General features: G+C 54.9%; 2 protein-coding genes across 5 annotated transcripts in view; both read right to left on the minus strand.

The window, feature by feature from the left end:
* GAL3ST1 (galactose-3-O-sulfotransferase 1) overlaps positions 1–23,135 on the minus strand; it is a 27,456-nt gene that overhangs the window by 2,849 nt on the left and 1,472 nt on the right. The window contains exons 1-2 of one of the 3 annotated variants that reach the window (XM_012657988.1): positions 19,622–19,627; positions 6,403–6,407 (exon numbers count right to left, since the gene is read on the minus strand). The exons of 1 other annotated variant lie outside the window; for it this stretch is intronic. The gene's annotated coding sequence lies outside the window, so the exon portion shown is untranslated. Of the gene's footprint in view, positions 1–5,926; positions 5,972–6,402; positions 6,408–19,621; positions 19,628–23,135 lie in introns of those variants that run through there. One more of the 3 variants, XM_012657987.1, reaches the window with a different exon arrangement.
* PES1 (pescadillo ribosomal biogenesis factor 1) overlaps positions 15,966–23,135 on the minus strand; it is a 23,368-nt gene continuing 16,198 nt past the window's right edge. Inside the window, exons 5-15 of one of the 2 annotated variants that reach the window (XM_012657984.1) lie at positions 22,860–23,031; positions 22,689–22,778; positions 20,130–20,246; positions 19,945–20,019; positions 19,651–19,740; positions 19,370–19,500; positions 18,876–19,001; positions 18,576–18,760; positions 17,742–17,908; positions 17,437–17,598; positions 15,966–16,461 (exon numbers count right to left, since the gene is read on the minus strand). In XM_012657984.1, coding sequence (XP_012513438.1) covers positions 16,378–16,461; positions 17,437–17,598; positions 17,742–17,908; positions 18,576–18,760; positions 18,876–19,001; positions 19,370–19,500; positions 19,651–19,740; positions 19,945–20,019; positions 20,130–20,246; positions 22,689–22,778; positions 22,860–23,031 — 1,399 coding nt within the window. In that variant the 3' untranslated portion in view covers positions 15,966–16,377. The remainder of the gene's footprint in view (positions 16,462–17,436; positions 17,599–17,741; positions 17,909–18,575; positions 18,761–18,875; positions 19,002–19,369; positions 19,501–19,650; positions 19,741–19,944; positions 20,020–20,129; positions 20,247–22,688; positions 22,779–22,859; positions 23,032–23,135) is intronic. The other variant, XM_012657985.1, reaches the window with a different exon arrangement.

Consider the following 23,135-nt stretch of genomic DNA (forward strand, 5'->3'; position numbering starts at 1 on the left):
ATACTTTTCTAAGTAAGAAAGAAAAGAAGACCCTGTACCAGTGTCCTGTGACCCCCAGGCCTGGGCCAGGGGCTCTCTGGGGCCTGGATCTGTCACCTTTCAGAAGGCCCAGCCAGCTGCACCTGCTCCTGTGCTGCCCCTCCCACAGCGGCCCGGGTGAGGTGCCCAGTGAGCGGCCGAGGCTCCTCATCTCTCCTCCCTGGCCCCCGTGGCCTTGGGGTTTTTAGGGGTGGCAGATGGAGAAACTGAGGCTCAGAGATGGAAGCAGGCCCAGGTCACACAGCAGACCAGGCCTCTGTGCACACATCCAAGTCCTCTCCCGTGCCAGCAGGCAGGGTTGCCTAGTTAAATTTGAATTTCAAATAAACCATGAATGGAATTTTTTTAGTATGAGTATGCCCCAAATATTGCATGGGATATAGTTTATGAAAAATTATTCAATCTTCAATTTTAACTGGGCGTCCTCCGTTTTTTGTTGCTGTTGGTTGTTTGTTGGGGGGGAGGAGTGGTCTAAATGTGACAAGCCTATTGGCAGGGCACTGAGACATGGGCTGTAATGGGGGCAGTTCAGGCTGAGGAACTGGAGGCCACAAGAGGGCTGGGGCTCGGGGAGGCCTTAGCCCCCTCCTTAGCTGCAAAGCCAGGGCCCCAAACTTTCCATTCCAGTCCCGGTTCACGCTGCACTGGGTCCTGGGCCCCTGAGGCCACGAAAGGTCACACATGCTGCCCCATGACTGTAAGCATAGCACGTCATCACTGTCCCCGGGGGCAGAAGCCAGATGGCCTGCTTGGGGGAGGGTCCCACACACTACACTTTGGAAAAGTTACCCAGGGCACCCACGAAGTTCTTCCCAGAGAAGGGGCACTCCAGGCCCACCCAACCAGCTGGCACCAATGTCTGAGTTCTCCGCTCATCATCTAGAAATTTCTCTTCACAGGAAAGGACATGAAGACACAAACTCCAGAGCAACAAACTACATAAGAGGAACTTTGAAGCTGGGTGTATTGGCTCACGCCTGTAATCCTAGCACTCTGGGAGGCTGAGGCAGGAGAATTGCTTGAATTTAGGAGTTCAAGATCAGCCTGAGCAAGAGCAAGAGCAAGGCCCCATCTCTACTAAATATAGAAAAATTCACCAGGCCTGGTGGCACATGCCTGTAGTCTCAGCTACTTGGGAAGCTGAGGCAGGAGGATCTCTTAAGCCCAGGAGTTTGGGGTTGCAGTGAAATCCCTCGTAACAATGAGATACCCTTGTTCACTCTGCAAGGACAGGGCTGGGAGTGGGCCAGGGTGGCTGGAGAGTGTTTCCAGAGCACAGTTATGTCAAAGGATGAAGGTACAAGCTCTCTGACTTTCCACAGTTTTGCAGAAACACTTGGGCAAGTGTGCAAAGTCACGTGTGCAAAGGTGTTCGCGGCAGCTTGGTTCATGGAAAAAAATTAGAAACAACCTCAGTGTCCACCAGCAGGGAACCATTGCATAAATCAAGACCCATCCCCTGACGGAGTCATCTGCAGATGTTAAAAACAAACAAACAAAAAAGTAAGGCAAAGCTAAAAACACACTATGATCTATTTGTGTGAAAAAAGAAAGTTCTAGAACAAGATGCACCCCACCCCACCCCAAATTCATATAAGTTTACAGGGTAATATACATGCAGGCCTGGAAAAGAGCCAGTGGAGGGCAGTATTCTAAATTTTAACAGTGGTATCCCCTGCACAGCTTGGGGAGAGGTTTAAGGGAATATGTCTCTATATTACGCATTTCTGTAATGGCTGCATTTTTAAAGGGAGTATATATTGATTTTTTAATCTGGAAAAAAAAGGCAACATCAACCAGCCCCATGAGGAGCTCTAAAAAAAAAAAGGCAATAAATTGTATTTAACACATTTAAATAACAAATCATAAAGCTTGCGAGGTGGGCTAAATGGGCCAGCGTGGTGGGGCTTGGAGGGGCACCAGGAGGGGAAGGGACCTCAGGCTCTGGAGCCCCCAGGCCTGTGTTTCCGTCCAGCGTGGTGACTTCAGTCAAGCCCTGTGAAGTCTCCGTTTCTCATCTGTAAAATGGGGAAGCTGCTAGTCCCTCTAGCTGGGCTCTTGGGAACTTTCCTGAGATGATGCAGGCGGGCAAAGCCACCAGCACGTCGTTATCACTCAAAGAGGGTTAGCTGCACCCTTCCTGAGCTCCTGGGGGCCTGCCCCCGGCCCTGAATACAGTGTGGCCTCTGGGTGCCCCCAACCAAACAAAAACCTACTCCAGCCTCAAGGGCCCTGGTCAGCCTCCTCCTTCCAAGGACCCAGCAGAAATCAGAACAGAGCACTAGGGCGGGCTCCAAACCCAGAGTGACCCTGGGCTTCAGTTTCTCTGACTTTAAAATGGGGAGGGGTTGGGATTCTCCAGGCTGGCCCTCTGCAAATCCCGAGGGCCGCCCCTGCCCCGCAGCCCCACTCACCATGGTAGTTTCCAGAACTCTGGGAGGCTGCAGTGGTGGAAGTTCTGGGGTAGCCAGGACAGGCAGCAGGGGGCAGACCAGCCTCCTGGAGCCACCGAGCAGGCTCCTCCCTGGCCCCGCCCAGGACATGCCCCCACCCCCTCATCACTCACTCATCGCTCATTCTCCCGTTTGGGCTTCCTCAAACCTTGCCAGACCCCTGCTGTGTGCTGCGTCCCACCAGCTGCTGAATCTTGGGCCATCCCACCCTCTGGCTTCATTTTGAGCCCCTGTTATGACCCAGGCCCTGGGTGGGGGCTTCTCCAGAGCATCTAACTGGCTCCACTCAGCGACCACTGAGCAGATACCATTTTACCCCGCCATCACCCCCATTTTGCAGATAAGGGAAACTGAGGCTCCAGGAGGTGACATGACTTGCCTAGGGTCACTCAGCAAGGCAGGGGCAGAGCAGGAATTGGAGCCCGGGTCTGTTGACCTCCAGTGCACAGCTTCCTGCCTCATCCATGGGAGCCCCTGTCTGGCGGGTCCCATGACAGCCCCAAGCCCACAGGAAGGAAGGAAAGTGTGCACAGTGAAAGTTCCAGCACAGAAGGCAGAGGTGTGGCTGAGGAGCTCTGTCCCAGGTGCCGGACAGGGTCTAGCTTCTGTGAACTTTGGCATGAAGCTCACCCTCTCTGAGCCTCAGTTTCCTCATGTGTGCAATGGGTACACAACAGCAGGATCAGGGCAGACAGGGGCCTTTGTGGTCACAGGCAGAGCCCCTGGGTAGACTGAGGCAGGGGTAGATTGAGGCTGGCTGGCAACCAGGAGCCTGGCTTGAGGGAAAATAATCAGGAGGCTGTGAGATCCTCATGAGAGAATGCACGTACACCAGAGGTGATCGATATGTATTAATTTTTATCTCCGCTACTGACCACGCCCCGTCTTGGTGCACAGGCACGCAGGAGGAGGGGTCCCCTCTGTGCTCGGCTGCACGTGAGCCTGATGGTGACTCATGCCTGAGCTCCTTGTGCCTGGCACCTGGTGAATGTTTGATGAATGATCTCCCATGAACCTCAAAGCAGAATATGGCCAGGACTATGGAGCCTGGGCCCAGAGTGTGGATGGGGACAAAGATCCAGGCAGAAAACACTTTGCTGAGAGCCACATAGGAGACAGCCCCTGTGTGAGATCTATAGGCCAGGGTTATCCCTGTGAGCTACACATATGTAAAAGCCCCCATGAGTAAAAGCGTAAAACATGGAAGTCATGTGACAGCCATACGTGTGCAAGAGCACGTGTGTGAGAGTCACACATGTGAGGGCCACAAGAAGCCAGCACCTTGGGGACAGGGTCCTGGTTTTGAATCCCAGCTCAATAGTTTCCTTGCTGTGTGTCCTAGGCAAAACTGTGCCCCTCTCTGAGTCTTGATTTCTCCTTCAAAATGATGATATAGGTTGAATATCCCTAATCCAAAAATCTGAAATCCGAAATGCTCCAAAATCGGAAACTTTTTGAGTGCCGACATGACACAAGTGGAAAATTCCACATCTGACCTTATGTGATGGGTGGCAGTTATGGCCGGGCGCGGTGGCTCACGCCTGTAATCCTAGCACTCCGGGAGGCTGAGAGAGGAGGATCGCTTGAGGTCAGGAGTATGAGGTTGCTGTGAGCTAGGCCCACACCACTGCATTCTACCCAGGGCAACAGAGCAAGACTCTTGTCTCAAAAAAAAAAGAAGTCATAATGTACTTTAACAGTATTTTGAAGTGAGTAATATTGAAAATATGACAGCACAAAATAGAAGATACGGCTAAATCTGTGTTTAGAAAAAAATGTATAGCCTTAAATACATATATTAGAAAAGGTTGAAAAAACAAACAATCTAAATAGTCTCAAGAATTTAGAAGAGAACAGCATATTAAGTCCAAAGAAAGTAGAAAGAAGTAATACAGTTAAGCAGGCATTAATGAATTAGAAAAAAAGTACAATATAGAAAATAATAAAAGGTACAACGTGTCCTTTTAAAAAAATGACAAAAGGAATAAACCTCTAGCAAGAGTGATCAAGGTGGCTGGTGGACGGCAGGAGGAGGGGGAAGAAAGACTTCACAAGTCACCAACGTTAGAAAAGAATATGAGCATATCACTAAAGATCCTACAGACATTAAAAAGAGTATAAGCGGCCAGGCAGCCGTGGCTCTGGGAGGCTGGGGTGGGAGGATCGCTTGAGCTCAGGAGTTCGAGACCAGCCTGAGCAAGAGCGAGACCCCGTCTCTATGAAAAAATAGAAAAATTAGCCGGGCGTGGTGGCACACGCCTGTTGTCCCAGCTACTAGGGAAGGTGAGGCAGGAGGATCACTTGAGCCCAGGAGTTTGAGGCTGTAGTGAGCTATGACGACACCACTGCACTCTACCCAGTGCAACAGAGCGAGAGTCTATCTCCAAAAAGCAAAACAAAACAAAACAAAAAACACAGGCTCATAACAGGCAGTTTACTCACCATCCCTAAGGGAAAAATAAAACTACCTTCAGGCTACATGTCCAAAACTACAGGCACGCGCCACCATGCCTGGCTAATTTTTTCCTATATATATTTTTAGTTGTCTAGCTAATTTCTTTCTATTTTTTGTTTTTTAGTAGAGACGGGGGTCTCGCTCTTGCTCAGGCTGGTCTCGAACTCCTGAGCTCAAATGATCCGCCCGCCTCAGCCTCCCAGAGTGCTAGGAGCCACCGCGCCCGGCCCCATTTTGGATAAGAGATACTCAACCTATAACCAACTCTCCCCACATTGCGGGGTGTGATGAGGATCCTCCGCTTTCTCCAAGGAAAGTGCCCAGCCTAGGGCTGGCGCGGAGCTGACACTGATCACGGCCTGCCACCATTGTCATTATCATCATCATTATTATGCTCCCAGGTTCCCAGCCATGGCCCCATCAAGGTGTGTACCTGATGGATCAGGATGGAGGCTTGCGGACACCTGGTGGCCCCCGATCCAAAGACAATCTCAGGGTAACCTCAGCCTCACAGCCTCCAGGCTGCAAGACAGAAACGCAGGGAAGCTGAGCCTCAGAGAAGGCAAAGGTGCCTTTGATGTCACACAGCACAATGCATCAGAGACAGGACTACAACCTGAGTCTCCTGCCTCCTCTGCCGACGGTGGTGACAATGGCAGGCACTCAGGACAGATGATCCTTCCTTGCCAGCCCACCCCAGCTATTCCTGCCTCTCTGGATTACCCAGCCATGTTGCCTCCATCTGTGCAGACAGCTGGCAGCAGGCCAGGCCCAACCATCCTCCTGCTCAGCTGAACTGATACCACCCAGGGAGCAAAGGAGAAACAGGACTCGTCCCCCCGACATCATGCACGCAGGGAAACCGAGCCCAGGATGGTAAACCTTCTGGCCTAGAGGGCCGCCACCAGACCGGCCTCAGTCCCAGGTTGTCCTACTCTCCCAGGGACCCCCATGCAGGGCGCAGAGGAGATACACTCACCTCGGACTGTGGCTGGCCACCCCTTTCCCCTCCCCACCTGAGCCACGTCTGACTCCCAGGCTGCCTCTGCGGTCACTGGGAGACAGGAATGCTCCAATGACACCCAGCAGCGGGCTGGCTGGCTCCCTCCCACTTCGTTGGGTTTGAATATTCATGAGTTCCTTCCCTGGGGATAGCAGGTGGCTCACCCCAGCACCCCGCAGGTGGTTCCCTGGTCCTCTGCCCTCGCTGGACAGCCCTGGGTGATCCCCGCCCCTCTCTGGACCCCAACAGCCAGGCAGCTCTTCATCCAAGGGCTCAGCAAGGTTCCAAGTGTCCTTGAGCCAAGGACACAGCAACTGCAGAGCCCTGCAGTGAGAACAGACTCTGAGGCCAAGTGCGGGGCAGGAACCAGGGGTAAGGAGGCTAATTATTCCACCTACTGCATCTCACTTAAGTCAAGCATCACTGTTACTCCACTCTCCAGGCGAGGAAACCAAGGCTGAGGGAGGTGAAGTCACTTGTCCAAGGTCACACAGCTAGCAGAGAGCAGACAAAGCCAGAATCCAAACACAGATTTGCCAAACGCCAGAATTTAAAGATGTTGAGACAAAACCAGGAACCGAGGTTTATCCAAAATCTGTGGGAACCCAGAGGAGTGAGCAACAGCTCAGCCCGGAAGGCTTCCAGGCGCCAGAGCATCTGACTAGGACTCGGAAGATGAGTCTAGTGACATTTCACTCCCTGAGCTCTAAGTCCTTCATTGAAGGGGATATAGCATCCATGTCTTGCCTCCACTCCTGAGTGAGAAATAGTGACGCAAAGACACTCTGGACCAGCTTTGCAGGATTTGGGCTGATTCTTCCCAAGGCTTTGGCAGGAGAAGGCACTTCTAGGTGTCCTGTCCCTGAACCCCACGGACCTTCAGGCTCAGCCCAGGCACAGGACTCTTGGGTTTTCTCAGCTTTGTCCGTGGACAGAGGGGTCCACCTGTGCCTAGAAAGGACTCCTCCACCCTGCCTTCAGCACTGACGTTGAGCCTCATCGTGGACTAGGCAGGAGGCTCTAGGGACCCAAGTGTCACCATCAATAATAATCATTATGGTGACATTCATTGTGCCCACACTGAGCACTTTCACAGAGGAAGCAGCCGCCAGCCTCTACCAGGGAACAGCAGGCACCTGACACTTGCTCTGAACCCCCCTTTCTTCCAAAGCCCTGCCCAGCCTGGGAGCAGCCCCCAAGCACCCAGGAAATACCAGAGCTTAAACTGCCCCAGGAGAGTTCCAGAGTCCACATCTCTCTGAATGCCAGAAGCTACAATCGGGTTTGGGACATTGCAGGGAGTTGTTTCGTCCGTCGTAACATCCCAACAGCCTTTCTGCCTTCTGGCCTGAGCTAGCTTGATGGCAGCTTTATAGGGGTGAGTCAGGACAGAACCGGCATCAAACAGCAGGTGCTGTGTTTATAAGCATGGACTTTGAACCAAGCAGGGTCCGGTCCTGTGCTTGGGACTTCTCATGCATCATGTACCCTCCTAATCCTTGCTGGGGAGTGCCCCTGTTATCCCTTGAATTTTATAGAGGAGGGGTGAGAACCTCGTCAAGTTCTCGAGCAAAAGGTGAGACCATGGGCAGAGTAACAAGCCATGTGCAGCACAGATTTCCACAGCAGGGACCTCTGCCTCCAGCTCTGCCCAGAGGGGTCTCTTTCCAGAGTATTGGTGATACCATCTTTGGCTGGTTCTCCCCCAACCAAAAAAAATTTTTTCAATGATAAAAGCAGTACATGCTCACTGGGGGAAAAAAAAAAATCTCAGGCAATACAGAAAAGTATAAAGAAGACAATTTTAAGAGTCCAATCCCAGGCTGGGTGTAATGGCTCACGCCTATAATCCTAACACTCTGGGAGGCCAAGGCAGGAGGTTCCCTTAAGGTCAGGAGTTCGAGATCAGCCTGAGCAAGAGCTAACTCCCATCCAAGTACTAACGAGGTCCGACCCTGCTTATCTTCCTAGATCAGCCAAGATTGGCCGTAGACTCATCTGTATATTAAAAATTTTTTAAATTAAAAAAAAAAAAAAGAAGCCCAATCCCAGAGGTCACCATCATTAAGATTTTTGCCTTATGGACTTCATTATGTTCAGACAAAAATTTAAAAAATAAATAAATTAAAACAAGTTTTGGCCCAAGACTCCTTATATGTTTCTGCCTATAGATTCTATGGGTGATGGCAGGGGTCTCTTTGGGGAACATATTTTAACTTACTTTTTTCTCACCTATGAATAAATAATGCACATGTTTTTGAGACCATGACAGTTTTAGATTGATCCGTTCCACAGGTATTTACCGAGCGCCTGCCCTGTGCCCAGCACTAGAGTACACAGTACCCTGTGCAGGGAACTCTGGGTTCACAGTCTTAGTGGGGAGACAGAGAAGCCAAGAACTGTGATGGAGGACACATTGGCTGAGGCTTGCTAGAGCACAGAGAAAACACCTGATCCAGCCTGGGGAAGGGGTTGGGGTGCGACCTCAGGACTGGGGTAGGCAGCTCCAGTGGCAGAAGCTGCATTGTGTTCTCCAATTTCCAAAGGCAGTCCCCTTTTCCCCTTGGCCACACAGCCAGACTACATTTCCCATCCTCCCTTGCAGTTCTGTGTCATCATTTGAATTTTGGCCAATGGGATGTGAGCAGAATGACAGCTGATGTGGTTAGGTGGGCAGACCGTCTCTGTGATCTCCTTTCCCATTGGCTGGATGAATGGGCGGTCTCCAAGGATCTGGAGGTGGGAGGGGCCATGAGATGGGAGGAGCCTGAGTCTGCATCTGAGCCCACCAATATCCATTGGATTACAAGAATATGAAAACTAAATTGCCATTGTATTAAGCCTTTTGGAACTTGGGGCTTGTCTGTTACAGCAGCTAGCATTAACTAATTGTGCCCATTATCCTGAATGAGCCAGGCACAGAGAAAAGCACATGCAAAGGCCCAAGGCAATTGAGAAACTAACAAATATTTGGCCTGGCTAGAGTGTTCAGTATGTGTGCTTGCAAGAGGCTGGGTGGGCAGGAGAGACCAGAGGCACAGCCAGAAAGAAAGGCAGGGGCAGGAGGGATGTGTGGCCTCAGGAAGCCTGCTCAGGAGCCTGGGCGGGTTCCAGTGGGCAATAGGGAGCTCCAGGAGGGCCTTCAGCAGAGGAGTGAGCACATGGGATTGCCACTGGGCCGCTGTTTGCGAAATGAACTGCAGAGGTGGGGAAGGAGCAAGAGGAGCAGGCAGACCCCCATGGTAGTTGTTACAGCTGTCCCGGAGTGAGATGACCTGGAACCATCTGTAGGCCATGCCCAGGCAGCATCTCTCTGGTGGGTGACAGGGTGTGGAGGAGGGGAGGGAAGAGTTCCTGTTGGGCTGACTGGCTAGCTGGGGCGTGGAGCTAGTCCCTGAGTAGGGGAGGCTAAGAGAGGGCCGGGTTGAGTGTTGGGGTTTGGTGCATGATGTTGGGTTCCACTTAGGACACGTTGAGTCTGAGGGATGTGTGGGATGCTCACAGAATGTCCAAAGCAGTAGGATCCCCTGCCTGGAGCACAAGAGGGAGGTCTTAGGGAAGAGAGTGGGGGCCCTGGGCACGGAGGTGGGACCTGAGGCCACAAGAGCAGATGGAATCACCACGGACAGGGTGAGTAAGGAGAGCAAGCCCATCTTATGTGGGTGGGGCAGGGAAGAGACCCCTCAGGGAGATAAGAGGGCAGCCAGGCCACATAGCCATTGGTCGCATCACAACCGGCAGCACCCCTGCGGCCCCATGAACCATTCCCCGGCTGGCGCGCATCCAGGCTGGTCGCTCAGCCTGCACGGACAGAAACGGGGCTCTGGCAGGGAAGGTGATGGGGTGAGGATTTCTCAGGGCTGTTCCCTGAAGCTGGAGGGGAATTCCATGGGGACACAGGAGGAGGCTTTAAGGGGAGAGCAAAAAGACTCTCCCTGTGGTGTTCATTGTGCAAATTTGACAGCAACCGTTATCGTTCTAAGAGTGCCCATCCTCAGACCCTGCAATTCCACCTGTGGGAGAAATGTTCGAAGAAGATAATCTAACAAGAGATCTGAGATGGGCACACGAAGGTCGTCGCTGCAGCATTATTTATAGTTCCTCCAATGCCCATGGAGCCTTTATCTCCATTTTGCAGAGGAGGAAACTTAAGCTCAGAGGGGTTAAAAAAGTTGCCTAATATTAAGCCTGGAACATACCGTGTCCAGAATGAACTTAATTGCTGGAAAGGTTAGCTCTAAAAAATTAAATAAATAAATAAATAAAAAGTATACAGAATGAACTTATTCATATAAAGAAAAGTTGTACATTTGCATATGTGTATGAGGGTCTGAAGAGACACTCACCCACCTGTAAATGGTGGTTACCTGAGGAGGGAGTGGAGCCACTTACTTTCTGTAACTCATTTTAATTCTGTGATGATATGTATACCTACATATACACATACACACACTACACACACACACATATACATATATATACATACACATATATATAGCACACTTTTTTTTTAAACAAAAGCCTGTATTAGTTTGGGAAAAAAGATGAAAAATAAAGATACTTCTATTTTGAAAAACTGCAGCCTGGCTGGAGGAGGAGTGAAAACTGGCAAGTCTGAGCCATGCCCCACCTTGCTGTGTGGCTGAGGCAGACACACTGCCCTCTCTGAATCTCACTGTCCTAAGAAGGCAAAAGGCAACAGGGGCCTGAGACAGAGAAGGAGCTGGGAAGTCACAGCTAAAGGTGCAGTTGGAAGAGGTTGGCCCTTCCTCCGGGAGTACTGAGGAAATTACTTGCAAGGATCCAGAAGCTTCCTCACTCTGAGCCCCTCTGGAGTAGAGTGCTGGAGCAGAGATGGGGAGGACCACCCAGAGGGGCATTTTAGCGGGACCCCAACTTGCCGGCTCCCAGGACCATCTCCAGACTGTCAGCCCTGACACCTGGTCCTACCGACCCCTTAGCTGGAAGTGTGGATGCCAGGTGATAAATACTAGGGCTGGCAGTTGAGAGGGCAACGTTTTTGTTTGTTTGTTTTTTTGAGACAGAGTCTCACTGTGTTGCCCAGGCTAGAGTGCCATGGCATCATCCTAGCTCACAGCAACCTCAAACTCCTGGGCTCAAGCGATCCTCCTGCCTCAGCCTCCCGAGTAGCTGGGACTACAGGCATGCGCCACCATGCCCGGCTAATTTTTTTTTTCTATATGTTTTTTAGTGGTCCAGATAATTTCTTTCTATTTTTTTAGTAGAGACGGGGTCTCGCTCTTGCTCAGGCTGGTCTCGAACTCCTGAGCTCAAACAATCCGCCCACCTGGGCCTCCCAGAGAGCTAGGATTACAGGCATGAGCCACTGCGCCTGGCCGAGGACGTTTTTGATGATTCAGAAAGCACTTTTTTGTCTCTCAGGACCATTTGTCTCTGTTGTTTTAAAGGGCAGCCACACCTGTGCCCTTGATAGACCCTCCCCATGTCGTCTGCTAGCCCCATGTGACAGGGGGAAACTGAGGCTCAGTAACTTGTGGAAGGCCTTAAAGGCAAAGCCATAACTAGGAGCAAGCCCATAGCTCTTCCTGCTACACTGCCTTGTCTGGGTAAATCATTACCCTTCTGGAGCGCAGATCTGAGTGACCCCAAAGTAGCTCTAACTGGGGAGTGGCGAATCACAGGTTCACCAAGCTCCAAAAATACTGAGAGCCCCCAGGGGTGCATATGTTGGAGTTGGTCATATCATTCTCTGTACTTTATAACCTGCCTGCAATATTTTTAAAAAATATACACTTGTTTGCACAAACATGTAACAATGTCAATGTTTTTAAAAGGTACTGAACACAATGACCTGGATACACCCACACACCTCTCCACTCCTGGAGACTCCTAGATGCCCTGGTTACTAATCCCGGCTCCACCACGCCCCAGCTAGGTGGCCTTGGGCAAGTGACTTTCCCTCTCTGAGCCTCTGTTTCCTAAAAACTGGAGGTGCTACGATGTTCTCGCTTGCTGTGAGGCATGCAGAGCCTTCGCAGCGCCTGGCATGCACTCATTGTTAGCACCCCTGATTGTTACATTATCCTAATAATCCCACCTGGTAGGGGAGGCAGGATCTGTCCGTGCAGACTTTTGGAAGGCCACCCTCCCCATCCAAGGACCTGCCTGGGGTGCCACAGCAAGTCAGTGTACTGCCAGGATCAGGTCCAGGGGTGCTCAAGCCATACCTGGTCTCTGCTGGGGAACTGGCAGGCAGGAAAGCAGGTATTCTCTGGGCCCCACTTCCTCCCACCATCACTGCTCACCTGCAATTCCCCCGGGGCACCTCTGCTCCAACCTGCCTTGTCTGGAGTGGTGTGGGGCTCCTAAAAGGGGTTGTCCATATTCCTTACCCCGTCAAAGCAAAGCCAGGAGCCCTTCACAAGCCTGCCGCTATGACAATAATTCCACCATTGTGCATCATTCCCCCAGGTTAATCATTGCCTCTCAGTGGGTGGCACACCCAGTCCCTCAGAACTTGGCGGGAGGGGCTATAAGGGACATACTCCTCCCTCCAGTGGGTGACAAGAGGGCATCGGGCCGGTAAGGGAAGGGGATGCACAGGAAGCAGGCATTCTTTGTCCACAGGGAGCTTCCTCCAGGAAGGGATCTGTCTGTGCAAGAAGCAGGGAATGAAACAGGCCAAGGTGGCAGCTGGGAACAGGGCTTCGTTGTCTCTGCTCCCAGGGTAGCAGCCTGCCCAGCCCCCGAGTGTCAGGCAGAGCTGGGAGCCAGGGAGGCATGGGGGGAGGGGTCCTGAGCTGAGGGTTTGGGGCAGCCTAGGCAGATCCAAGAGGCTAGGACCCCAGAGGGGCAGAGAGGTTCTGGGTAGGACTGGGGTCCTGAGAGGGGGACCGGGGCAAGACTCCTATGACTTGGAGTCAACTCCACCATCTCTGAACTGTGTGACCTTGGACAAGTCACTGAATCTCCCTGAGCCTCAGTTTCCCCCTCTGGATGACGGGGATAAGTAGCAATGCTTCGTTCACAGGGCAAGGGACAGTGCAGCTTAGGAGCTGCTCCAGCCCAGGCCTGCCCCGCTGTGTGGCCCTGGCCAAGCCTCAGTCTCTCTGGGCCTCAGGTCACCCCCTCAGTAAAGGAAGAGGTTGGATACTCCCAACTGGACCAGGCAGTTCTCCACACCTCTCCCGCCTCTGGAGGATTTCCATGGCACCTGTCACCAGGGCCACTTGGGGGATCAGGTGTCAGACCTGCTGCCATCTCTCCCTCCCCTTCTCCTGGTGTGAGTTACAGCAGCCAGATGTGTACCCGTCACCTCTCCTGCTCTGGGCAGCTGGGGAGGGCCCTCCCCATTGGGAAGGGACCACAGTCTGAACTGTACTCTGTGCTGTTACAAAGTGTTGGTGTGGCACCACAGGGGCAGACCAAGCTGGACCCTCCTCCTGGGCATTGGCGCAGGAAACCGGGGAACTGCAGGATTTCCTATGGGACCGTTCTCGAATACAAGTGTTTGTCCCCCACACACCCTCAAGCATCTCCTTGGTGGCCTTGCTTCCACTGGGGAACAGGTCAGGGCCTTTCCCCAGCAAGGGGGATCCATCCCTTCCCATAGTCCCCAGCCCCTGCTCTAATGCCCCCTTCTGGGGAGGGCTAATGGGGAGAGGGGAGATCCTTGCACCTCCTCCCCTAGGGCTCAGGCCACTGCATCCAAGATTAATCATTAACACACTCCCAGACCCAGCCCAGCCCCAGCAGCCTGCCTTCTCCTGCCCCACCCACCCCACCTTCGGGGACTGGGTAAGCTCTGGAAAGGGGGGGCCAGGGGAAGAAATCAAGGGCAGCGTGAGCACTAGCCTGTGCCCTCCCTGGTCCCAGCCGGGCCACCCTCTGGCAGTGAATAGGAGCACCCAGACCCTGGAGCAGTCTGGGGGTTGGGGTAATATGAGTGGGTCCCCAGGGGTGTAGACTGAGGCAGGGCGCAAGCTGGCAGTGGGTGCTGGATCCCGGGTCATACCTTGTCCCTGTCCTCCTTGGGTTCAGCGTGGCTGGCTCGGCCCGGGCCGCGCCGCCCGGGCGCTCACTGGGCGGCGGGGCGCACCCGCCCGGGCCCCCAGCTCCGCCAGGCCTGGTCCATGCACCCGCCCCCACCGACGCTACGCGCCCGCTCCGGCCAGGTGCGGCCGCCAGCCTGGCCCGGCCCCCGGCACCGCGGCCAATGGGCGTCCCCGGCCCTGGCCCCCTCCCCGCCCCGGCCTGGCCCCTCCGCGCCCGCTAGAGACGCACAGAAGCCGCATTCAGAGGCCTGGAGCGCAATGCTGCTGCCCCCGCTGCCGGCCCAACAAGGCCCATTTGTCTCCGGGGCGCCAACGGGGCCATTGTCCCGCCGCCGGCCCTTTGGCTCAGTCGAGCTCCAGCCCCGGAGAGGACTCGAGGATGCCTGGGGCTTGGTGGGGGGTGGGAGGTGGGGGAGTGCAGCCACGGCTCTGGGGCCCTCAGGATCCCTGAGGATCCGATGGAAGGTATGGCCTCCTGCTCCAGTCGGTGCAGACCCGGGACAGTACATTTTGGGCACCCACGGGAGGGAGGGAAGGCGCCAGGATCCCTGAAGGGAGCTCAGGCAAGAGACTTAGCTCCACCTGGTTTTGCCACTGGAGGTCTCAGCTGACCCCTCCTCTCTAGGACGCCCATCAGAGCTGAGCTGGGCTGTCAGAGATCAGGTGTCCCATCCAGGCCCAGGTTTTCCTCCTTCATCCCAGAGGAGCAGGACCAAGGATGGGGGACAATGCACGCCCAGAGCCAGGAATTCTCAGCTCCAGCTGTGGGCAGCACAGGACCAGCTGGCCAGCCAGTGGGGCATGGGCCACGTCAGAACCCCACTGCCCCCGCCAGTACTGGGCGACTGTGGAATGGGGAAAATTCCACATCAGCATGGCTGCCAGGGATTTTCCATATCTGATGGGCCTGCTCCCCAACCGTGTGGCCCCAGAATGCACATGCACCCAGGCAGGCCTGAGTTGTCCCCTGGGGTTACAGGCTCTGGCTCCAGAGGTCCGGACCCTCTGTCTCTGCTCTGGAGGTAACCTGCACCCCACGGCCATGGGCATGGCACATAGCCCTCTCCTCCCCCACGCTGCGATACCTAGCTGAGACTGGGGCCCAAGACTTCTTTGCTCCCCAAGGCAAAGCCTGCACAAGCTCTTGCCTTCTCCCCTGCACAGGATGGGCCTACAGCCACTGCCCCCCAAAATATCCTCTGCCCACATAGCCAGCAAACGGTGACAGGCTGGCGGCTAGGCCCAGGTGCCTACATTCGGAGGAGGAGCCCAGTTCCAAATCCACACTTCCTCAGCCAGGCCCAGCTCTGGACAAGGGTACCCTGAGGAGTCTGTCCTGGGAGGGGCTCAGAGTGAGCACCCAGGGCCTTGGGTTCCAGCCTGCCTCTGCTGTGATGCACGGTCCCAGGCAAGGGCGTATCTCCTTGGCCTCAGCAGGGGCACTGCTGGCGTCTGCAGGGTCACAGGTCGGGCTGCTGGCAATGCCCACAACTGGGCGTTATTCTGCCCACGAGCCCACAAGAGCAAGCAGGGGAGGCCCCTCACCTCAGGCCCCCACAAATCAGGCTCTGGCTTTTCCCTACTTGGCCAACTCCAGCAGGAAGTGATGAAAATCAGTTGGTGTTTACTAAGTCCTTACTACACACCTAACACTACTGAGTCCACAGATAAGGTTATCACTAAACCCTCAACACATCCCTTTGAAAAGACTCCAGAATTTCTACCAATAATTTACACAGGAGGAAGCAAGTTCACAGAGGGAAAATGCCTGGGCTAGGATGTGAGCCAAGGTCTGGCCGATGTAGAGCTCAAGCCCACAACCTCTGTACCTCCCTTCTGGAATTCCTGGACCTGGAGGGGTCCTTGGACACTGCAAGCTCTGAGCAGCGCCCAGGTCCACCTCGGTAAATACCGGCAGAGTGTTAGGTGGCCCTTCTCCAACCTCAGGAAGGCTCATGAACACAGAATCCAACTGACTGCAAAAGTCTAGCTGTTTAATAACAAATACCAAACCCCCGACCGTCACCTCATCACAACACCCCAAGAATCATGGGTCCAACCATGGGGGTGGAGAGCTGTGCAAAGCCAGGGTGAATGGGGGCAGCAGGTGAGGGGCTGGTTAGGCTCCTGCACTGTCTTCTGGGAGCACAGAATCAGGTTGGGCACAGAGGCCGCTTCTCTGTTCAGCTACCAGCTGGAAGCCACCAAGGGAGGCCAGAGCTGCCCATGGCTCCAGCCAGAGAGCATGAAGGGGCCAGGGCTGGCCAGGGGAAAAGGGGGAATGAGAACAGAGGTGACTCTGGTCTGTCACCAAGCTTAGGTCCTTTGGCCTGCCTTTTCCACGCCCAGCTGCCAGGAACTGGTCTCAGCCTAGGGAGGGGCCGCCGGCGCTCACACCGGCCTTGCCTTCTTGGCCTTCTTCTCAGACCTCACGGCCTCATCATGGGCTTTCCGCTTCTCTGCCAGCTTATTGGCCTGTGGGGAGGAAGGGGGAAATCAGGCTGGGATGTGTGTGAGGATGGGCAAGAGGAGGAGAATCTCCTTCCTTCTTCTCAACACTGTCCCTTAAAAACAGAGCTTCCAAAAAAGCTCACAGGCAAACTCCCCCTGGAAAAAAATCCACCTGATCCACTTTTTCATGGGGAAAAAATATGCCCCACCCTTCCCTTTACGACACTTTATTGGTAGGGGACAGACCACACATTGTATTTCATCATAAAAAGAAGTTCATATTACAGTTGAACAACAACAACAAAAAATCACACTTCAAAACAATGTGTTATTACATGGAAAAGAGAAGCCGGGGGGCTGGTACTATAGATCACTCTACTCTGAGAGGACTATGAGCCACTTCTGCACCACCCATTACAGAGTTCTGGGTGCATGAGTTTGTCTGTTAGTTTATGTATGAATGTATGTATGTATTTTAGATAGGGTCTTGCTCTGTTGCCTGAGCTGGAGCGCAGTGGCATGATCATAGCTCACTGCAGCCTCAAATTCCTGGGCTCACGTGATCCTCCTGCCTCAGCCTCCTCAGTAGCTGGGACTGCAGTCAGGAGCCACCACATATGGCAATTTTTTTAAAACAAGCATATGTGGCTTTGTGAACAAGAAAAAAAAAAAAAGAGAGAAGCTTAACGCAAGCCTCCCACAGTCCCTGGATCTGCTAGGATTGATCCATTCCCAGTTCCCAGATCCCAGCAGACTCAGGAACAGCCAGGTGCAGGAAGGGAATGAAGCCCCAAGGAAAGCTAGGGCCAGAACTCGTGGTACCAAGATGCCTACACAGGCCTGGGTGGGGCCCCAGAGGCTGGGCTGGGCCAGGCAGGTGACCTCAGGAAAACACGGGAGAGGCACAGCGTCTGCCCAGAGGAGAACCAGAGGCCTAAATTCACCTAAGTTCACATAGGTGGCCATAACCAAGGTCTCAGGTAGGCGGCCAGGACTTACCTCGCGGATTTTGCGCCTCTTGCCAAACATGATCTTGTTGTACAGGTACTTCTCCCGCTTCCTCATCATCATGATGGCCAGGCGCTTGGCCTCGCTCTCCTCCTCGTGGGCCAGCCGCTGCTTGTCCTCCAGCTTCACGGTGCCTTCCATCACCCGGGGCTTCTGGGGACACAGGCAGGATGTTTGTGGGGGCAGTTCACCCTCCCCCGCCGGTCCCCTGGCTCCTGCTTTTCTGGGCCAGGGTGGACACCAAGTGGCCAGTGGGGACACTTCCCAGGCTGCACCCCAACCCAGCACCCCCATACCTTCCCCTCCATCCTCTGCTCCTCCAGGGCTGTCAGTCGGGCTTCTTCCTCCTTTTCTGAACCAGTCTCCACATCTTTCTCCTCTTCTTCATTTTCTCCCGCTTCATCACCATCGTCTTCGTTGTCTTCCTCCTCTTCCTCCTCCTCTTCTGACTCATTCAAGTTTCCTATAGACAGCCAATAACTCAATAACTTCTTTTTTTTTTTTTTTGAGACAGGGTCTCGTTCTGTCGCCCAGGCTGGAGTATAGTGACATCGTCACAGCTTACTATAACCTCGAACTCGTGGGGTCAAGCGATACCCCTGCCTCAGCCTCCCAGCCTCAGTCTCAGTGGCTGGGACTACAGGTGTGCGCCACCACGCCTGGCTAATTTGTTTTTTGTAGAGTTGGGGTCTTACTATGTTGACCAGACTGAACAACTTCTGAATGCCTGCTTTTTCCTGGAAGGGTGAGAACAGGCCCAGGCACCATCCTCTCTGACCCTGCTGTCTTCACCCACGGGGACATTCCAAAGGCAGTTCAGGACTGTTCCAACTGTGGCCCCTTCTGGCACCTCCCCGCAGCCCCAGCTGCCTTCCAAAGAAACTGCAAGACCCCACTCCTGAGCTCTGATATCTCCTGTGTAAATACTGATGACAACTTAGCCCATTCCTCTGCTCAGTTACCCTGAATGTCAAATAACACCTGAGTGTAGGATGTACAGGCTTTTCCTAAGCTTTCCTCCAAAGGGCTGATTGCTCCTGTGGCTCTGTTCCCTGGAGCCTGCCACCTTTGCAGCCAGGGCCAGCACAGAGGGGCCTGTCCACCTCGCTGCCCAGCCCCTTCCCGCTCACCTGGGTCCTCTCCCCGCTGCAGAGCCAGCAGCTTCAGCTTCTCAGGGGGGATGTAATCTCCTTCCTTCTCGGACACGAAGGGCGAGAGGTGCGGGGGCAGCTGCACGCCAGGGAAGTACTCTGCCACAGGGAGGAGGAGCCGGGCGTTCACAGAGTCAAACACCCACTGGGGCTGCACGTAGTACCTGGTTCAGAGTGGTGGGCGAATACAGGTCACAGAGAGCAATCCAAGGTCCCATGGTATCCCTCTGAGACAGACCTCTACCCCCAGAAATCCCAATGAGGGCCTTAGGGGCCTACCTGCCAATGACGGAGGTCTGTTGCCCAGGCCGGTCAATAATCTGGTGGGTGATGCAGGAGTCCGTGACGTCATAGGTGGCCCCAATGCAGACAGACTTGTCCCAGGACACTTCCCCCCCAAAACTCCTACAGGCACAGAGAGCACACACAGTGCCCAGGTATGAGCTGCCTACGCTTGGACTCGCTGGCATCCCGGCCCACAAACTCACCCTCTTAGGATGCAGCTGTCCCCTCCCCACCCCAGGATCCTTCCGTCTGTGCCCACACCTCTAGTCCTGGCCTAGTGGAGACCTTTCACCCACTGCCCATCCTTGTGCCCAAGCTGGTAATAAAGTGATGGCAGCTCCACCCTTTGTCGAGTGCCTCCTACGTGCTCAGCGCTTTCCCTGTAAAAGGTGGAAAATGGTGCCGTCTCGATGTTACCAAAGGACTTGCAGGGCAGGACCCAAACCAGAGTGTGGCAGAGCTGTCAGCCAGCCCTCGAGCCCCCTTACCTGATGATGAAGGCCAGGGCTTCTCGGGGTACCTCGCGATTCAGGAAGAACTTCAGGCCCTCAAAAAGCTTCTTGTGCTTTTCCTGTGCTTCCAGCTCCTTCCTGTGTTCCTCCTCCTGCACCGCCACCTCCTGCGGAAAGAAGGGCCAGGCCTCGCACCACCGCTGCAGGGCCAGGATTGGAGGTGACACCCTCCCCAGCATCTTCTAGATCCTAGATCTTCTGGATGCCAGCTCCCATTCCCCTTCCAACTCCCTTCTGGAAGGGAGTGCAGCGCTTACCCCATCGGCAGGAAACTCATCTACTTCGGCCTCCTCCTCCACAGCAGGCACCACCACCCGGGCCAGGCTGGCACTAAGGGCTGCCAGTTTCTATAGGACAGAAGCAGGGCGGCTACTTACAGGTGGGGGACCTTGCCTGGTGTGTGGCCAGGGTGGGGAGGGGCAGCAGTGACGATTTTGGGCCATCAGTGGGTTTGGGTTCCAAGGGTTAGGCCCTGAGACCACTCACCCAGGGCCAGATCCCCAGAGGTGCTAGGAACAGGGACCACCCCCCAGGGGAGAAGCCTCTCTCACCTCCATAGAGCTCTCGGAATCCAGTGCGTAGGTGCCCTCACCAGTCTGTGCCTCTGCGTGGGCCTGACTCTCAAGCTGGGAGGCAAGTGGAAGGGCAGAGATATGAAGACACCACAGTCCCTCACCTTCATGTGGAGAAGGCTGTGGCCCTTGCACCGTGGGCAGAGGCGCTGGGGTAGGCCTACCTTGGGAGGGTAGTGGAGGTTGAGCGACTGGTAGAGGCGGAAGTTGACAAAGCCCAGCAAGGTGGTGTAGAACTCGGTGAAGGTGGCCATGACCCTGTAGTCCACGTCTGTCGGGTGCTGGGGAGCACAGGAGGAACAGAGAACCCACATGGGGGGCATGTCTGACCTACCCGAGGACCCCATGCAACTTGAGAACAGCCCTGCCTTGGGAATGCTGCCCTAGGCAAAGGGTGGCATGGCATGTCCCCACCCAAGGGCACTCTGAGCAAGTAGGGCTCTAGATAGGGGTCCCGAGGGTTTGTCAGACCCCCATACCATAAAGAGGGGGGATTCAGAGGAGGTCTCACTGGCCCTCCCCTCTCCTGCGCCATCATCCTTCAAGTCTAGCTCAGACTTTTGTCCTTGGAGAGACTGCTTTCCCCGACCTAGTCGGAGGGCGTGCCTTCTCCATCACCCATCCCACAAGCTTTGTTTGATGCCTGCTCTAGGGCTAGCTTGTTAAGTATCAGCAGCACAGCCCTCCCAGAGCCTAGCACCATCCCTGGCCCAGAGGAAAGGCTGATAAAACCTTGGGCGACTAAGGTGACTAGGGAAGGTCAGGCCCAACTGGGGGCAGTGGGGGCACAGGACTCAGCCCATCCACGTCCTAGCAAGAGCCTTGGGGTGGACATTCAGAAGTCAGTAGCCCCTCCTCAGGCCCAAGCCGAGGGCCCAGGATAGGTACAGGCAGCTGGCCTGGCTCAACCCCAGGGAGGTCTTGGGAAATGGTGGGCAGAGAAACTACTTCCTTGGGGCAAAGAAAGGCACAGAGCCACCCTCACAAGCTGCCAACCCAGCAAGCAAGAGGGCTCATTTTTGCCCTTAAGGAGTTAAAAAAGCAAAATGGGGCAATGATCTGAGACCTAGACAGAAGTACCTAGACTCCTGAATGACACTGCCCCCTAAAATCAGGGAGGCCTGCTGACCCCTGGGAACGGCAGGCTGTTCTGAGCAATGTCAATATGGATAACCATCATCAGGGGTGACTCTGGGCTGTTTCCCTATTCTCCTGCCAGGCAGTGACCTGTGCTGTTGGAGGTCAGGGGCCAAGAGGTACCCTGCCTGTCCCCGCACACACACCTCCATCCTTTCGTGAGAATCTGCCAGAGTCCCCCATGGGCCTAGGGGGCACCAACCCCACTTCCCATAGCACGGCACTGAGCAGAGTGCCCCTGCCCCCACTACCAGCCTGGGTCCCACTGCTGTGGGCCCAACACTGGCTGTTCAGGGGAGGGGCACACCAGGGCCCCTGCTATGACCTAGTACCAGTCCCCTATCCTCTACTGAGAGGAAGCAGTGGCAGCAAACTGGCCAGGGAGGAAGGAAGAATGGGTGGACCCTTCCCTCCCCCCAGGGCCAGCTGCGTGGAGGCCAGCCCTCCACAGGGCCCTATTCACCACCCAGAAGGACATACAAAGACCAGTCTGAGCAGCATGGGGGTGGGACATCAGAGAAAAGGAAGGACAGAGAGGGCCAGAGAGGAAGGCAGGAAGGAAGGAGGAGGAGAGGAGGAATGGAGAGGGAAAGAGGGAGGAAGAGCCACAGGCTCTGACCACCCACGCCCACCTCAGGGAGTGGGTGCAGGGACTGCTGAGGGCCAAGCCCGCCTCTTGCCCACAAACAGGCTGCAGCCTCACCACCAGGCAGCCACGCAGTCAGGACAGGTTCCGGCCCTTGCAGCCCCACCAGCCCAGGGCCTTGGGAGAGCCTGGGTCGGCCTGTTCGGCCAGGCTGGTAGCATCTGCACTCTGCTGAAGGCATCAGTTCCCACTCAAGGAATAAGCAGGAAGTTGGGCCAAATGCAGGCCCACAGAGCGAGGAGCCTGGCCCAGACCCTCTGGGGGACCAGAAGCTAATGGTATCTTCACACAGAGACAAAACGAGGATTCCTCTCAGTGGATCCCCACCAGCAACTCCCAGGATTAGAAGATCAGTAAGAAGCAGGGCTCTTCCTCCCCAGCCCGCCCAATCCTCTAGCCCCGTGGGGCAGACGTGGCAGGGAGGAGGATGCAGAGGCGGGAGACAAAGCAGTTGGGCTAAGGTTAGGCAGCTGTCAGCAGCAGAGTGGGGATGAGGACCCCAGTGGGTCTGCAGGCAGGGCAGGGCTCTGCCACTGTCCCTGCAGTGGCACTACATGGTGCTGGGTGAGCAGGCAGGGCCCGGCCCAGGGTAGCTGCCCTCGCTGTTCACTGAGCACTCTAAAGGGCCAAGCCCTGGGCACTGTTAATGTTTTGTCCTTATATCCTGACGACAAGGCTCAGACACCAGTGAGTGAGGTGCAGAGTGAAGAAGGAACACGTCCAAGGTCAGGCAGCTGACAGGTGCTGTAGCTGGGCTGGCTCAGGGCTCCTGCTCTTAACTTTCAAGCTCTGTATGTAGCACATTCCCCCCATCCCAGGCCACCTCCTGCCAACAATCAGGACCCCAGCTGGACTCCACAGGACAGCAAAACCCTCCTTTCTCCACGCCCCCATGTCTGTCTAGCAGCCAGCTCGAGCCCCTCCCCACGGGCACACTCACATCATGGGAGAAGGCGTAGGGTGTGATCCACACGATGGGCTGTCCCAGCACCTCGGCCTGGTAGTAGATGCCTTTGATGGACAGGAAGACCTGGGCGGGGACAAACAGCACGGTGAAGACCATGGGGTGGGGGGGCAGGGGGAGGGTGCCCGCCAGGTGTCCCAGGCTCACCTTGCGCAGGGCACGGGCGGCAATGACGTAGTGCATGAACTCCACAGTGAGCCGGCGGCAGAGCTGAATGGTGTTCACGTGGCACTTGCCAGTCCGTGGGAAGGTGGAAAAGAGGAAGCACATGGAGAGGGCATCATCCAGGTCCCGCAGAGCGTCGATGAACGTGGGGTACCTGCACGGCCAGGAGGGCAGCGCTTAAGGCTAGTTTAGCCTGGGCTCCCAGGGGGGTCCTGACCTGGCCCCACCCCAGAGGCCTATTCCCCAAGCCAGGCCTTG

This window comes from Propithecus coquereli, unplaced genomic scaffold (assembly GCF_000956105.1).
Source record: "Propithecus coquereli isolate 6110/MARCELLA unplaced genomic scaffold, Pcoq_1.0 Scaffold567, whole genome shotgun sequence".
Lineage (NCBI taxonomy): Eukaryota > Metazoa > Chordata > Mammalia > Primates > Indriidae > Propithecus > Propithecus coquereli.